This window comes from Cryptomeria japonica, chromosome 1 (assembly GCF_030272615.1).
Source record: "Cryptomeria japonica chromosome 1, Sugi_1.0, whole genome shotgun sequence".
Lineage (NCBI taxonomy): Eukaryota > Viridiplantae > Streptophyta > Pinopsida > Cupressales > Cupressaceae > Cryptomeria > Cryptomeria japonica.
Genome location: NC_081405.1, coordinates 604486169 through 604501638, shown reverse-complemented (window position 1 = coordinate 604501638; position 15470 = coordinate 604486169). Strand labels below are relative to the sequence as shown.

At 38.8% G+C, this 15470-nt stretch overlaps 1 protein-coding gene across 2 annotated transcripts in view; it reads left to right on the top strand.

Annotated features, from left to right (window-relative positions):
- The window catches only part of LOC131048142 (UDP-glucose 4-epimerase GEPI48), a 194673-nt gene that overhangs the window by 121672 nt on the left and 57531 nt on the right, over positions 1–15470 (top strand). For both annotated transcript variants that reach the window (XM_057982017.2, XM_057982016.2), the window contains one exon: positions 198–279. In XM_057982017.2, the coding sequence (XP_057838000.2) occupies positions 198–279 (82 nt within the window). The remainder of the gene's footprint in view (positions 1–197; positions 280–15470) is intronic.

The window sequence follows — 15470 nt, the reverse complement described above, 5'->3', positions numbered from 1 at the left end:
GATTAGGAAATTATTTACAGAAACACTATATGTGATCGTGTAAAGAACACCTATAAACATAGGAAGATAAATGCCATAGTCATTAATGCACAAGTGGAATCTTAGGACAAGTTGACATATTCTTTCACAGTTGTCTTTCTATTGTCTCAAGTTTGAAATTGTCTATTTCATGTTTCTAACTATACATGTTACTGTAGGTCAGAGACTATATACATGTCATGGACTTGTCAGACGGTCATATTGCTGCTCTTTCCAAGCTCTTTGAGACAAATGATATAGGTATCTTACTTTCTCTATGCTTCTTTTATCGAATGATACTAGCAAATTATTTATTTGATGCATACTTAATTTCAAAAAATTGATTAAAAAAGACATTTTTGGAGTTTACCATTATGGGGCAAAATATTAAAAGAGGAGGAAAGAAACTAAAAGGGAGCATCCCCTATATGGAAGCTTGGAGCTGAAATTTGATGGAGCCTTGAAGGATAACCCAGCAGTAGTTGGAAAAGGATTCCTTATTAGGGATGTGTTGTGACCATTTCACACATCGCCCCATTGAAAAATGGGACCCCTACTTTTTTCTTCTTTCTAGGTTTGTTTTAGCATCTTTGGCTATTAACCTTTCACTTGAGGTAGTGTAGCTCTCAAGTTGTCAAGAGCTGACCACGTTCTCTCTCTCTTTAGAGTGTAGCTAAGTTAGGAGATGAGCGATTTGGGATGATCATTTCATTTGATCATCAACGTCATATGCCTCCAAATTCAGAGATAAAATCGAGTCTAAGAATGGAGGACTGTCAAAGAAGGTTCAAGGATGCTTGAGATGAGGATAGTCACAACATTGGCAATCAGGATGGGGGTGTGTTGATGACAAAGGGCCCTAAGATTGATGAAGTAAGTGTCTCTATTAGTGAAATTGCATAAGTGAGGTCATAGTTAGTGACCCCCTAAAAGTCCGACCTACTTCATCCCACAGTCAGTGCCCCCTCAAAACTCCGACCTCTTTCAGTCAGTGGGGTAGCAAAAGTCCAATCATTTTTTATGTCTCAGCCAATGCCCTCTCCAAAGTCCGAACTCTTCAAGTCAGTGCCCCCTCAAAAGTTCGACCTTATTCAGTTAGTCGGGTGTCCAAAGTCTGATCTTTCTCTTGCACAATCAGTGACCCCTTGAAAGTCCGATCTAGATGAGGAACCCTTTTTGCTTAGCAAGATAAACATTTCTAAGGGTAAATGCTTGATTAAGGTGATTGAGTAAGAAAGGCTAGCATCTTTTGGCCATTGTCAGTGAGGGGTAAAAACCCCAATCAATTTCAGTCAATGCTCCACCAAAATCACGACCTCCTAAAATGATTGTCAGTGCCTGGTGAAATCTTCGCCCAAGGATAGAAGAAGATATCTAAGTCAATGATCATGTGAGTGGTCAAAGAAAGATCAATTTAATGTGTCAAGTATGATGAAGGATTAAGGTGGATCATCAAGCAAGATTGAAGGTACTGTCAATGCCCTATGAAAACCCCGACCTTTCTCAGTCAAATGCTTTGTGGAAACCCCGATCACTTCTAGTCGATGACTACCCAAATGTCCGATCTCTTTTTGATGATTGTCAATGCCTTGTTAAAAGTCCGAATTGTCATTGTCATTGACCCCTTGGAACTCTGACCTGCCACTGTCAATGCACCTCTAAATCTCAGATCTCTTTTTGATGATCGTCAGTGCCCTCTTGAAAGCTCAAACTCCTTAAGGAGTCACTTCCAATCCACACCTTGGGAAGGTAGTGAGTAGCAGCAAGTCTTAGACTTGAAACCAATGAAAATTAAGACATGTATCAAAATGTTGATGTGTTTTTTATGCACCTCAAACACATGATAAAATACCAAGTTATCTCATCCTCTCTTGAACAAAATATTCCCAAATGCTAAACTATGTGATCAATTGGAAGACTCCAAATTTCCGAAATGTCAGGCCTTGACGTGTGGATAAGCTTAATGGTTTGATGTGATATTGTTGGAATCACAAGGGGACTTACGTTGTACATGAATGCTTGGATACTTGGATGTTACTGGAACTTGATTATCTGATATTGCAATCTCGTGATGCTTTCTCTCCTAAACTTACTTGAATTGAAAAAAAGGACAAAAGGAAGAAGGGTTTAGGAAGACTAATCTACTCCTAGGATTGTAGGATGTAGTGAATGACTTGGTGAGACTCTACCTGACTTTTCTTTGACATCAATGAATAACTCCACAAAGATAGTGCAATCTTCTAAGGTAAATATATGATGTTCAGATTACCACCAACAACATAGACACCATCAAGGCAATGCATATTAATGTGTGAATAGAAATTGAAGTTAAGCTTGAATAAGGATTGCAGTTGATCACGCAAGGCAAGCAAATTGCTAGTAGTATGGATATGCGAATTTCACCATTAATTGTTCACAAGATCTTTCATTCAATTAACCAACATTAAAACAAATGAGAAGTAGAGACCATGCAACATGTTGAATCAACATACTAAATTCACCATAACTTCAATGAAAAACAATATGTCTCTTGCAACAAGATCTTGGCAACGATCTTTACCTTCTCTCCTAATCTACTTCTACTCTAACTTCTAATTCCTAATTGCCTTAGCAACTATTCTTCTTCTCTTCCAACATTGACCTGTTAACCTTTGCAAATGAGAGCATTGAGCCTTATATAGAAGTCTCATTACAATGAATGGCTCAGATTTTATTCACAATCAATGGCCAAGATCCAAAGATAGAAACCCTAATTAGGGTTTTCTACAATCATCATTACATTGGCCAATGAGAGATGAGGTGAGGTAAGATAAATAATATTTGATGTAGCACCACATGTCACTTATTCCATCCTTGAATGAATGCTGACTTGGAACCCTTTTGATTGGATGAATGGTGACTGGGATGCCACCTTAGCTTGCCTTGTAGACTTGTTCAATTTGCTTTGAACATTCTTCATGATGTTTGGAATTCCTTCTGATCATGTCTTCGATTTGTCTTTCCCTCATTTTTTCACTGTCATAGTGAAGCTTTTGTCATGTTTGAGCTAGTCCTCATCGTTGCTTTTTTGAAATCCTCTTGGAGCTGATCCTTCATCACTTGTTGCTTTGAAGTGTTGAGCCTTTGTTACCCTTGCAAGCTGCATCCTCTTTCACCTCAAGCCTTGATCATCGTTCTTCCCTTGTGACAAACCTACAAAACAAACAAATATTGAATCAAAGACCTAGGGGATAAACTTTGTTTCAACCTTGGTGGGAAATCGATCCTTTTAGGGACTAATTCAATCCTTGAAATTTATCACTATCTTCATGATGAAAATTCGAAGGTCAGAGGGACCCCTTGCTCTTAGCAAATTTCACTTCATTTTGATGTCTTACCCTTGGAGTGGAGAATCGATGGGTATAGGGACAAAATCAGTCCTTAGTAAATTTTACCTTGTAATGCTTTTCATACCCTTGTGTGGAAAATCAAACCTCATCGAGACACCTCAATGTTCCTTACTTTGTCCTCATTCCCGATGGGTAAGTTGATTTGTATTCTCGAGTGGAAAATCAAACCTCATAGGGACTTTTGTTCCCAACTTTTGTCCCAACTTGTGATAGGTAATTTGAATAATTAATTTTCCAGAATTAACTTAGGTTCTGATTTCAATCAGAAAATTGGAACTATGTAACACTGATTCTAGAAAAAGTGAAGGTCTCAATCTAAATTTGGAAATTTTGCCTTAAGGAAACCCGATTTTTAGACTTAAGAATGGTCTGATTTTAATTTTCAGGTCTGAAAAAGCGCTCTCAACTCAGAAAATTGAATAATGTTGCAACCCAATTTGCTGTCCAGGTTTGATTTCTGAGTATTAAATGTTTGAAAATTTCTCAAAAATCAGCTGAATGTCATCCTTCCACTTGTGCGGTTTATGTTGCTGATGTAATCTGTGTTTGCTTGGCTGGAAATGGTGTGATTTCCCCTTGAAATAATGACTGGTAATGTTGTTCTCATCCAGTAATGGCGTCTTCAGCTGGGCTGCAAAATGTTTCTCATGGGTGTCGCAATCTCCTCTTTAATGGTGGTGCAATATGGCCTATCACCTTAGGCGGCCCTAATCCTCTTTTCCAGCTCGCCCAACCTTAAATCAGCAACTTAATGATATTATATTGCTTGCTGGCCTGTGTTTTTATTCAGAATTTCACCTTTCATTGTAATGTGGGATAAAAAAATGTTAACTGAGCAAGATAGGAAAATTGATATGCATAAGGGCAAGTTTATCCTTGAAACATTTTCATTACTTTTGCTCACCCACTTGAATGTTTATACATTCCTACCTCATTTTGTTCCACTCCACAATGAATGTGGGATAAATGTCATATCAGCCTGGTGGAAAATCGAGGTCCATTGGGACACTTCATTCCTTGTAAAAAATTTGCTTGATTTGTCCTTGAGTGGAGATTCGGTGGTCATAGGTACTAATCAATACTTGTATTACCTTCACTCATTCACCCACTTGCAACTTTATTCACTTTTCCTCCACTTCCTACAACATCATGATGCATGTGGGACAAAATATTGCTTGAAGTGGAAAATTGAATTCCATAGGGACTTTTGCTTTTAAGGTGGAAAATCCAAGGTCATCGGGACTCTCCACATTCTACTCACTTTACCTCCTTGTAAGCTAAGTCCCTGGAGTAGAAATCTGACCTCCATCGGGACTCTTTGTCCTTATGAACTCATTGCTCTATCTTGAGTGGAAAATCCAAGGTCATTGGGACTTTCCATTCAGACATCTTCATTCCTTTATTAACTAAGTCCCAGGAGTGGAAAACATGGGTCATCGAGACTAATATATTTTTTGCCTTGTAAACTTTCTTTCGAAGTGGAAAAACGTCCCGCATTAGGACTAAACATTCCAAACACGTCCCAAACTCAAAATAGGAAATTTGGTGCTCAAAATGGAGGGGAAAAACGACCTCCATCGAGACTAATTGACTTTACCTTAACTTCTTAGTGGAAAAACATTTTCCATCAGGACTTTGTTGATTTTGATGCTTTTTTGAGTCCACACTCACCCAATTTCATCTTTTTATGCAGAGGAAATTCTATTTCTATTGGGACTTTATGAATTTTCCCAAGTTTTCAAGGGTGGAAAATAGAACTCCATTGGGACTTTGTGCATTTTGGGTTCATTTAAACTCCTAGGAGTGGAAAAATGACTTCTATGGGGACCTTTAACATTTTCTTACAAAATTCTCATTAATTTGCAACATTTTCATTGTTTTTTCGCTCAAAGTTTCTATGGCAAAGCGGAAAATTGACCTGTAATATTCCCTTAATTTTTTAAATTTTTTTTTGGCAATAAGAATTACAAGGCAAACACCATAACCCGTTAAGGTTAGAGAAATAATCCAAACTACTAAAAGGGAACCCTTCCACCTTTTGTTCACCGAGAGCCCAATCTTGGAGGGTGAGAGCATACGGTGTTCTAGAGATCGTTAGCACCATAAACCAAACTGAAATTACAATGCATGGGCGGGCAAGCCAGCCCCTTCTTCTTATCCAACAGGAAAGAAACTAAACTTCTTGGCGGTAAACCGGCCAAGGGAAACAATAAGAAACTAGAACTCAATCACTCTACCGCGTATTTCAGCGGGAGGACATTACATAAAGCTATCACTCTACGGCATATTTCAGCGGGAGGACTATACATAAAACTTATCACTCGACCACTTATTCAGTGGGAGGACTGAGTTACAAATACCAGAAAAAAGGTGGCAAGCCTGCCTCTTCCACTTGTTTAGCGGGTAAGCTTACAATTCAGAAATTGGTTGATAGTACTACTATTCAACCTTACAAAATATAGGAATGATAGAATAGAAGGGAATGCTGAATCACAGAAGATATTATTACCAAACCAGCTCAACACCAATTTCCTAAAATCTGATATAAATTATACGAGGCTGCAAATGCATAACCAGCAGCACTGTACCACACTAAAATGCTCATATCTCACTCAAAACACCTTCAAATCACCCCAAATCACACCCAAACTGACACTAAGAACCAAGCGACTAAGAACGAACTGAAATAGAGCTTCTAAACATCCCAAAATACCAAGCATGCATCCCAATGCACTCCCAAAAACCCACGCCCAAGCTGAAAAGTACGATTTGCAATATAAAAACAAAGACTCCAAATTAAAAGCTGCAAACTTGCAAAACACATCGCCTATACCATAGAAGTTGTTCGAGCCAATACCCAGAATGATAGGTTGTACAGGCAGGGAGGTAGGAATGAAACTTCGCTTCAGCCACACTGAAAATTACAGCATCAACCCAACTTCCTCAAATCCTCACACACAAACCACAAGAACACCATGAAATCCACACAATAGAGCCTCAACTAGGAGTGATGTCTCACACTCGAAACTGCAATTGAAAAGTCTAGGAGGTTTCCACCCTTGAAGAAGCTTGGAATCAATCCGATAGCATAACATTATATTTTCTTTTGATAATCAAATGAGAGGCCAAGAACTTGTATAAATAGGTCTCCAAGATTGAAATTCAAATCCAAATGCCTCCAAATTCCCCTTGAAATTTGCATTTCATTTCCCCCATGGTTGACCCAAGAATGGCGCCATATCCAAGTCAAAAACACGCCTAGGAAGACGACCACGATTTTTTGGCATGAAAGTATACTTTGTCAAATAAAATAAAGTCCCCTCATTCACTTAGGTGTCCCTCCTTAACACAGAATAATTCGCCTAGGCAGACTTAGGAAAAAATCATATTATGCACAATTCCCAATATCAATAATCAATAATAAAATAATTAAATATTAAACCAATACTGATTATCACAAAATCAAGGATGAAGCTGAGCAATGAAGACCATTGTACTGTGCTAGATCGGGGCTATATCCAAGACTGCCAAAAGTAGAAATGCCCAAACTGCCACTTACTAAAAATAGTAAGTCATGAAAGACTGCTCCAACAATCATGATCTTCGCACCCAGAGAAAGAGATTGGAAAGCTTAGTAAGACTGCACCATCTTGACAGCCAAACCCTAACTTACTAAAAATAGAAAGAATCAAATGCATGTTATGCCACCCTGGAGCTCATGAAAAAACCAAAAGGAAACCATAGACAAAACTGAAGGATTCCCTTCAGGTAAATTCTAAAAAGCTCGAGTAGAACTCCACAAAAGTTGAAAACCCTAATTCTCCTTTCCAAATAGCCTACGGGTCTCCGGAATAGGCCAGTGGACTACTGGACTAATCACTGTGGAGAAGGGGACATTACATGACCCCAAAAGGACAAATTGACACGTTAAAGTGACTTGACACTTAAGATCACTTCCTTGCAACTTTAACAACCTTTTGCATTCTGACCAACACCCTCCCATGTAAGGCTAATGACTAAGACAGGTAGGCAAAACATCTACCCTAAAAAGCGAAAAAGTGGGGGTCCCCAATTGCAAAGGGACAATGTGTGAAAACGTGCAACATCTAGCACCACCTCAAATAAATGCCAAAGATAAAGACCCAATCCATGCTTAGAACCTTCAGAAAATTCAACCCAACCTATCAAAAGACTAGGAAGTATGCTCATGGTGGAAGAAGAATCTTGAATTGGACCAAGGTACCTAGTCTTTGATTATCCAGGTGTGTGCAAATGTATTCATTCCATCTTGTAAGACGACTGTGACTCTTAGATTCTACCGTGATGAGCTATGTGATTTATCCATACTCCAAAAGCATCCTGGATAGAGCCTTGCTGCCAGCGAGCATTTATAGCTCTGAAGAGATTATTGTTGTAATCTCACGAATATTACTCCATTGCCAGCTAAGCGTTTATAGCCTCGATGGAGTTACTCGCATATTCCCAAAGCCAATAACTTTGATATTTCTTTTCTTTTCATGATTTTTCTTTTGATTTTTTCTTTCTTTTGATAATGCCTTCCTTTTCATATATTCTCCATACTTTGGCTCGTAAGCATTGAAGCTCACTAGGGTTTGAGAATTATAGTGGTGCTTAAGCAGGATTTAAGATTTTTCACTAGCCATGACTTCACCTAAGAAACCACAATGACTTAGAGCAATAGGTTAAGTGTGTAAAAGTATAGTAATCACAAGATGTGAGTATCAAGACACAATAAATGATTCTCTTCCAAGTCAAGTACAGAGCCTAACTAAATGATAAAACTGTGGAGGAACTGTAGCGTCGTAAATTGTACGCACTTGCTAGGGTGGTACAATTTCACACCTAGTTTAGCACCCGCCTTGGCGCATTGTAATGTCCCCACCTTTTTAGCATCTCATTGGAGTTCTTAGCCTTTACATTCTCCGAAGGCTAAGTGGAGAAATAAGGAGAAATTGATTAAATTAATTTCTTATTAAGTCATTAAATAAAATAAAATTAAAAAAGGTGACTTTATATTTAATTAATTTAATTAAAAGTGACTTAAGTGATTTATTTAAATATTTTAATGTTATTATAAAGTTATAAAGTAACTTTATAATAATAAAGTCACTTTAATATTATAATGTGTGAATATGTCTTTAATCCCACATTGGCCAAGAAAGTGTTCGAGCTCTCATAAGAAAGAATAAGAAGGGACTTAAGAGCTCATTTTATATCATCCATCCAGAAAAATTGATATTTGTTTGTTATGAACTTGGGAGAAGAAGCCAAGGGTTTCTGATTCAGTCAGCGATTGGAGAGCGACAATTCTTCAGTGTTGCAACCATTTGAGGTGGTGAAATATCCACTAAATTTGGCATTTTAGGAGAGCTTCATTCTGGAGTTCTATTTGGGCTTTAAAAAGAAGGGAAGACATCTAGGGTATGCAGATTTTCGAATATATATTAATTGCAGACCTACAGTTTCATTTGGCAGCCATTAAAAATCAGAATTGAAGCAATCATTTCAAAATACAATTGCTGCTACAGTACCCGCGCTACAGTAAACGCTACAGTACCGCCGTACGGACTGCTACAGTACCGCGTGAACAGTACCGCGTGAATAGTGCCGCCGTACAGATTGCTACAGTACCGCGTGAACAGTAATTTTTTCAAAAAAATTAAAATTTGCAGTTGGCAGATTTTTTTCAACTACTGGGACAGCAAAAATCAGGTTTTTATCTTACATTGTAATGAATTTGTTTTCCAGGCATATTGGCCATAAAACAGAACAAACATTCCCTTGATAGTTTCATAAATTAATTCCAGCAGTAATATTATTGTTCCAGTATTATTTTAAGCATAGGAGTTTATTCCAGTATTGTTTCATTGCTCATTATTACCAAAAAAAAAACACAAAAAAATCTATAAACATTCAGAAACCAAAACAAATTCAAATCTATTGCATTCAAAAGAAACAGTCAGCAGAGGAGAGCCAAGTTGGGTTCTTACACGCATTTTGCATTTTGCATTTTGCATTGCATTTCCCCTTTAGCACTTAATTAGGTCTAAGGTTCTATTTTTATCATCTCCCATATCATAAAGTTGGGCCCTTTTCATTAAAGTGTGCCCCTTTCATTTTATTCTTCCAATACATCATTTAATCTAAAACCTTAATTAGGTCCTATTTTGAACTTTAAGGCCTGATTTCGGGGGTCAAAACATCTTGAAATCAGCTGTAACTTCGGGATTCTCTCTAAAATCATCATATCCGACGGCCCTGAAAATTTGGTGAAAAGTTGTCGGGACCATGGCGCCCGGAGTGCACATGGTCCCCGACATTTTTCCCGAAATTTTAGGAGCGCAATCCAATCATAAAATAAAGCTTAACCCCAAGAAATTGGCGGGAGATTCAATCTCTAGGTCGGCCAAAGGTTGAAATTAAGACCTAGGGTTTCATATATAAGAGCTCTCTTTCTTCATTTTGAAGGGATCCGGAATTTTGGTTTCAGGGGCCTTCTATGCAGCAAAAGAGCAGATCTTTGAAGACTTCAACAACATTCAACATCCATCCATCAAGCATTCATCGATTTCATTCATCCATTTAGGGCTTTGAAGGCATTGAAGAGCAATAGGGGATCACTGACTGAAGATTGGCTTGTACCCCTCCCTTGGGGTTGGGTATGATTTCATGTTGTTTTCATGTCTTTGCATAAGCCTCATTATATCATTTGTATTCATGCTTTAGTTCACTTTGCATCTTGATTTGGAGCATTTACATTATCATTTACAAGCAATTAGGGTTTACTTTCTAGGTTGCTCTAGTTTGCTTTCTTGCATTTTAGGATCTTGCACACACACAAGGTCTGCACACACACTACTTTTACAATACCACTTGGCTATTCGTGGAGGTGGAAATCACCAAAGCGGGGGTTTGACTAAGGCAAAACCCTATATAGCCGCCCAACGTACCTTTTCAGATATAAGTGCAGATTTCGGGATTCGGACGACGCCGCAAGTTGTAGATCCGGCAGAAGCAGATAGAAACTGAGCTACACACCAAATTTCAGGGCAAAAGACCAGGACAGGGGCGTGGGGCGCCTTGGTCCTGCCAGGATAGGGGCGCTGGGCGCCCTGGTCCCTCTGTCAGACAACAAGTTTCAGCATTTCCGACAGCTTTTTAGGTTGCAAAGCAGCAGTTTTCAGGAGCAGAATCAGGACAGTGGCGCTGGCGCCCCCGTCCCGAACATTTTCACTCAGATTTTAACTTCGGGTACGCATCTGCATTCTTGTCTTGTCCTTGTGTTTACAGCTTTCCATTGTTTAATCTCAATTCTGCAATCTTGTTATTAGTTCATACTTGCACTTTGGGGTTAGGAATTGAACTTGCATCATTTTATCTTTCAATTACAACAAAGGAATAGAAACCTTAATAGGTAGCCCGTGGCTCTCTCTTCCGCAAAAAGAAGTAGCCAATTGTGTGATACCTCTAGGCTCTTTCGTATTCCACAATGTGTGTCAAAAGGTAGGATTAGGGCATGTTAGCGTAGTCTCGCTTTTTTCCCCTACACAGGAACACCCTCGGATTGAAAAGTACTTCATGGATAGATACCTAGGAAATGGATTGAACATAAGATCCAAAGTAAGCCAGCGTGTGCTGAATCAGCACAAACACTTTTCTCACAAACAAAGGCCCCAACCTCAGACACCTAAACTAAGCAAACCAACAGGCTCTAAAGCAAACTAAACTAAGCTAAATAACCTAAGCCATTGAAGGATTTTGAGTCAAATGATTCAAGGCAAATTGACAACCTGGCTCAACAAAACCTCTAAGCTAAAGCATACGAAAGCAAAACCTACTCTAAGCTATATACAAGACTCCTTGAACGAACACGACACAAAAGATATATACATGACCTCAGGCGATTTCTCAATATGTGCAGGAGCAACATGGCATTGGTCATGGTTCAAAGTTTTGCAAATTCATCTTTAAACTCAGAGAAGCAGTCTCTCACTTTGCATCTCTCATATTCAAGCAAAGCTTCACACAAGATTAGCAGTTGTGGTAATTCATTGGGACCATGATCAATCCAAATGCAAGTTGCTCTTCTTAAATCTTTGTAATCAAATTCATATTAGCTTTCAAAATTAGAAGGAAAGAGACAACGTGGGGATCTTCATGCTCAAGTGGACATTGTTTACCGTTCATTGTTGTGCTGTAGGAAGAGAGGCTATTGACAGCTTCAGGGGGTCTCCAGTGGTGGTGTATTGTTCCACTTGCTTCTATACAATGCAAATTTTCACTTGTTGGCTCTTCTTGAGATTTCTCTGATAATGGACCTAGCACCAACCCAAATTGTTCTTCACTTTTGACTTTCACGATGGCAACTCGTTCTTCAATTTGCATAAAACAAGCGTCCTTGTGCAATTTTTTAAGCATATCTTCAAAGACTAGTGACTCTTTGATGGATTGATCTTCAAATATCTTCTCTAGTTCATCCTCAAATACAAAGTCTGGTGGAATTTCATCTTTAAGCAGCCATCTCGGGAGGCTAGAGTTGATGATGGATTGTATCGCTCACCACAACTTGTTTGTCTTGAAAAAACTTTGGCACTGATTCCATTTGTTCTTCTTTTGGCATAGTGATTCCATTTGTTGTTCTTCAAAATGGAGTAGAAAAACGACCTCCATCGAGACAGATTGACTTTGCCTTAACTGCTAAGTGGAAAAACGTTTTTCATTGGATCTTGTTGATTTTCATGCTTTTTTGAGTCCACACTCACCCAATTTCATCAATTTATGTAGTGGAAATTCTGTTTCTATCGGAACTACGAATTTTCCCAAGGGTGGAAAATACAACTCCATGGGGACTTTGTGCATTTTGGGTTCATTTCACTTCTTAGGAGTGGAAAAACGACTCCTATAGGGACCTTTAACATTTTCTCACAAAATTCTCATTAATTTGCAACATTTTCATTGTTTTTCCACTTAAAATTTCTAAGGTAAAGTGAGAAATTGACTCCAAAAGGACAAATTGACATGTTAAAGCGACTTGACACTTAAGATCACTTCCTTGCAACTTTAACAACCTTTTGCATTTTGACCAACAACCTCTCATGTAAGGATAGCGACTAAGAAAACTAGGAAAATCATCTACCCTAAAAAGTGAAAAGGTGGGGGTCTGGTGCAGGAGCACCAAGACATTTGTCCACATAATTTTGATTCATGGTTGTATTGGGAATAGAATGTGTGTGTGTTTGAAGGCCTATTGATTAGGCCTAGGCAATGTAATAAGCCCTAAGGCTCCACAGTGTGTCAACTTGGTCAAAGGCCTTGTATGAGCATTCTATAGGTATTTTTGTTGTTTAGGGGTCTACAATGTGTAGTATGTTCATTCTCGACCTTTGGTGTGAACGCAAGATCAATTTGTAAAAAGTTGTCAAAAGTTGCAAAAGTTGCAATTGTTGTCAAACAACTTTTTTTTGCAACATTTTCAAACGTGGTTACTCCAATGGTTAGTTCGTTGCTTGTATGCGTTGAGGCAGTTGGAGGAGTTCCTTGGCGTGATATAAGCTTGGAGGAACGATGCCTTCCAGTTAGAGAAGTTGGAGAAGTAATTTTGAATTAAATCTTTGTCTTCAAACAAAACGATTACTGAGTTTTTTCTGCATTTTCCTTGAATTCCAGTTCTTGCATGATTCCTAACGATTGGTGGGCATGAATTGAGCATTTGACAAGTTGTAGCAGAGGTTTACCAATCATCTGGAGTTGATTTGAGGCCTTGAAACATTCGGGCTTGAAAAGAAGAGAATTTTCAATCCCACTGGTTTGGTAAAACCCTCAAACCAAGGGTTTGAATATTAATAGGGGCACAAATCAACATCTCTTCATGGGATCGATCTGAAACCTGGGAGTATGTTGATTTGGCATGTATATTAACTATTCCTAGTGGTTGTGAAGACGAGGTATCATTTGACTATCCTAAGATGAGGCCCTAGGCTTGACATCGGTCATGTGGCAAGCCTGAGCAGTATAAAAGGAGATAGAAAACTTGAACAACAGATTGGTGGATGGTCAAACTAGGCATGTGAAGGACTCTTGGGTAGGTGCAGACCTTTGGCAAGTGTTATTCTTGCATTCCTTATTGATTGGTGAAGTTTTTGTGAGCTTAAACCCCAATACCGGCTAGAAGAGGCAAAATAGGGTCAGTAGGGTTTGACCATCCGTACTCAAAACCCATATGCAGAAGTTTGGAATCTTGTAGAAGGCCCAAAAGGGTATCCAAATATCTAATTTATTCAAGGGGTTGTTCAGGTAGATTGTGAGACAAATCAGGCAAAGTCCGATTGGAGGGCTAATTGCTTGTAGCCCTATTTCCTAGGTCTAATAGGGGAAACGACACAAGAGGCTAATAAAAACCCATCTGAGGGGTCAGAATCTATGCAAATGCCATATAACACGTGTGAACATTCACATAGGCCAAATTCCACCTTGTGAGTAAAGATCCTGATGCTAGGGGTGTGGGGTTGTTAGGTGACTTTGGTTGAAGGGTTGGAACTTAAGGAGTGGGAGACTCCTTGTCAATTGTGAGTTATCCTGAGTGGAGAGATCCTTGGGAAGGATCTAGGGCAGACTCTAATAACCTTGGGAAGGCTACGGACATTGGTCCATTGGGTGACACCTAGTGGAAACCCTTATTGAGCAAAAACCAAAGAAAGTGATTGAACATCCCACATCCCTCTGCATCAGGGTCCCCATTTGCAACGGGGCGATGTGTGAAAACGTCACAACGTAGACCTAAAGTAAATAAAAGTCAGACATAAAAGCGGAGTCTCAGATTGAAAATATAACAAATCATATTTTAGAACATCAGACCTTGAAATGTGAAAATCAAGGATCAAACAAAGGGAATTCATTTCTGATTTGAAGATCAAAGTTGTTCACTTCTATGTCTTGATCAAGGTGTGTTTTCTTTTCAGGTTTTGGAAGAAAAGAAAAAGGAACTTCATCAAGAGATAGGGATGTGCAAGGGATTAGCTCATGGTGTTCGAGCCCAAGGAAGAAAGTTACAAAGAGAAAAACAAGGTGAAGATGAATAACATTCAAACTTCAACATACTTAGGGCGAGGCTAGAGAGAGAGATTCAAGGTGTGGAAGAGCTTAGCAACGCATGATGAGGATCAGCTCCAAGATGAAGGCATTCACAATGACAAGTGCAGATCAAGAAGACAAGACATGAAGGACAAAGTGATATCTAGTCATACGAAGAGGTGAAGGATTCCCCAACAACTCTAGCATTCATCAACATTGCAAGGGAGAGATAAAGATTCACCATCATAAAGGAAAAGATATCAACATCTTCGAGGCAAGTGTAGAGATCAACATCAAAAGAAGAACATATGACTATCTTGAATTTTCTTTGGAAATCAAAGAGCTGCTGCCAGTATTTCAAGAGAGTTATTCAAGACAGGGGATAGTTCCAGAAGAGTTAATCAAAGTTAGAAAGATTGATCCCCAAGGATAATGCAATTTGGGAATATCTCCTACCTTCGTCTCATTCATGATTGAGCTTGGAAATGTTGAGTATTAAGAGATATGCCTCCATCACCTACCTTTGTGATGAGCTATAAGGATTAGCTAGCTGAGGTCGCGCCCAATCATCACCAATTCACCTTCACACATCATTTCAAGATAGGCATCCAAGTTCAATGCACCTAACTCTACCACATGGACGCACAAAGTTCGAGATACCTACCCTCATCATCTATTGGTTGATAATTCAAAGAGGTACGTGTCCTATTTGTTAATGCATGGTAGCTTATGCAAGATAAGATATTTCTAACCTTCCTTGTTCTGTTATTTACATGCTTCATGTCTAAACTTATATTGCATATGATTATCGGATTTTACAAACATTGCTTAGCATTATGCTATCGGGCTAACAACCCGATAGCATATTAATGTCAATTATTAATTGGCATTAATATGCTATCGGGGTATTAACCCGATAGCATATTAAATGCTATAAGTTATCGGGTTATTAGCCGATACATACTTGCTATC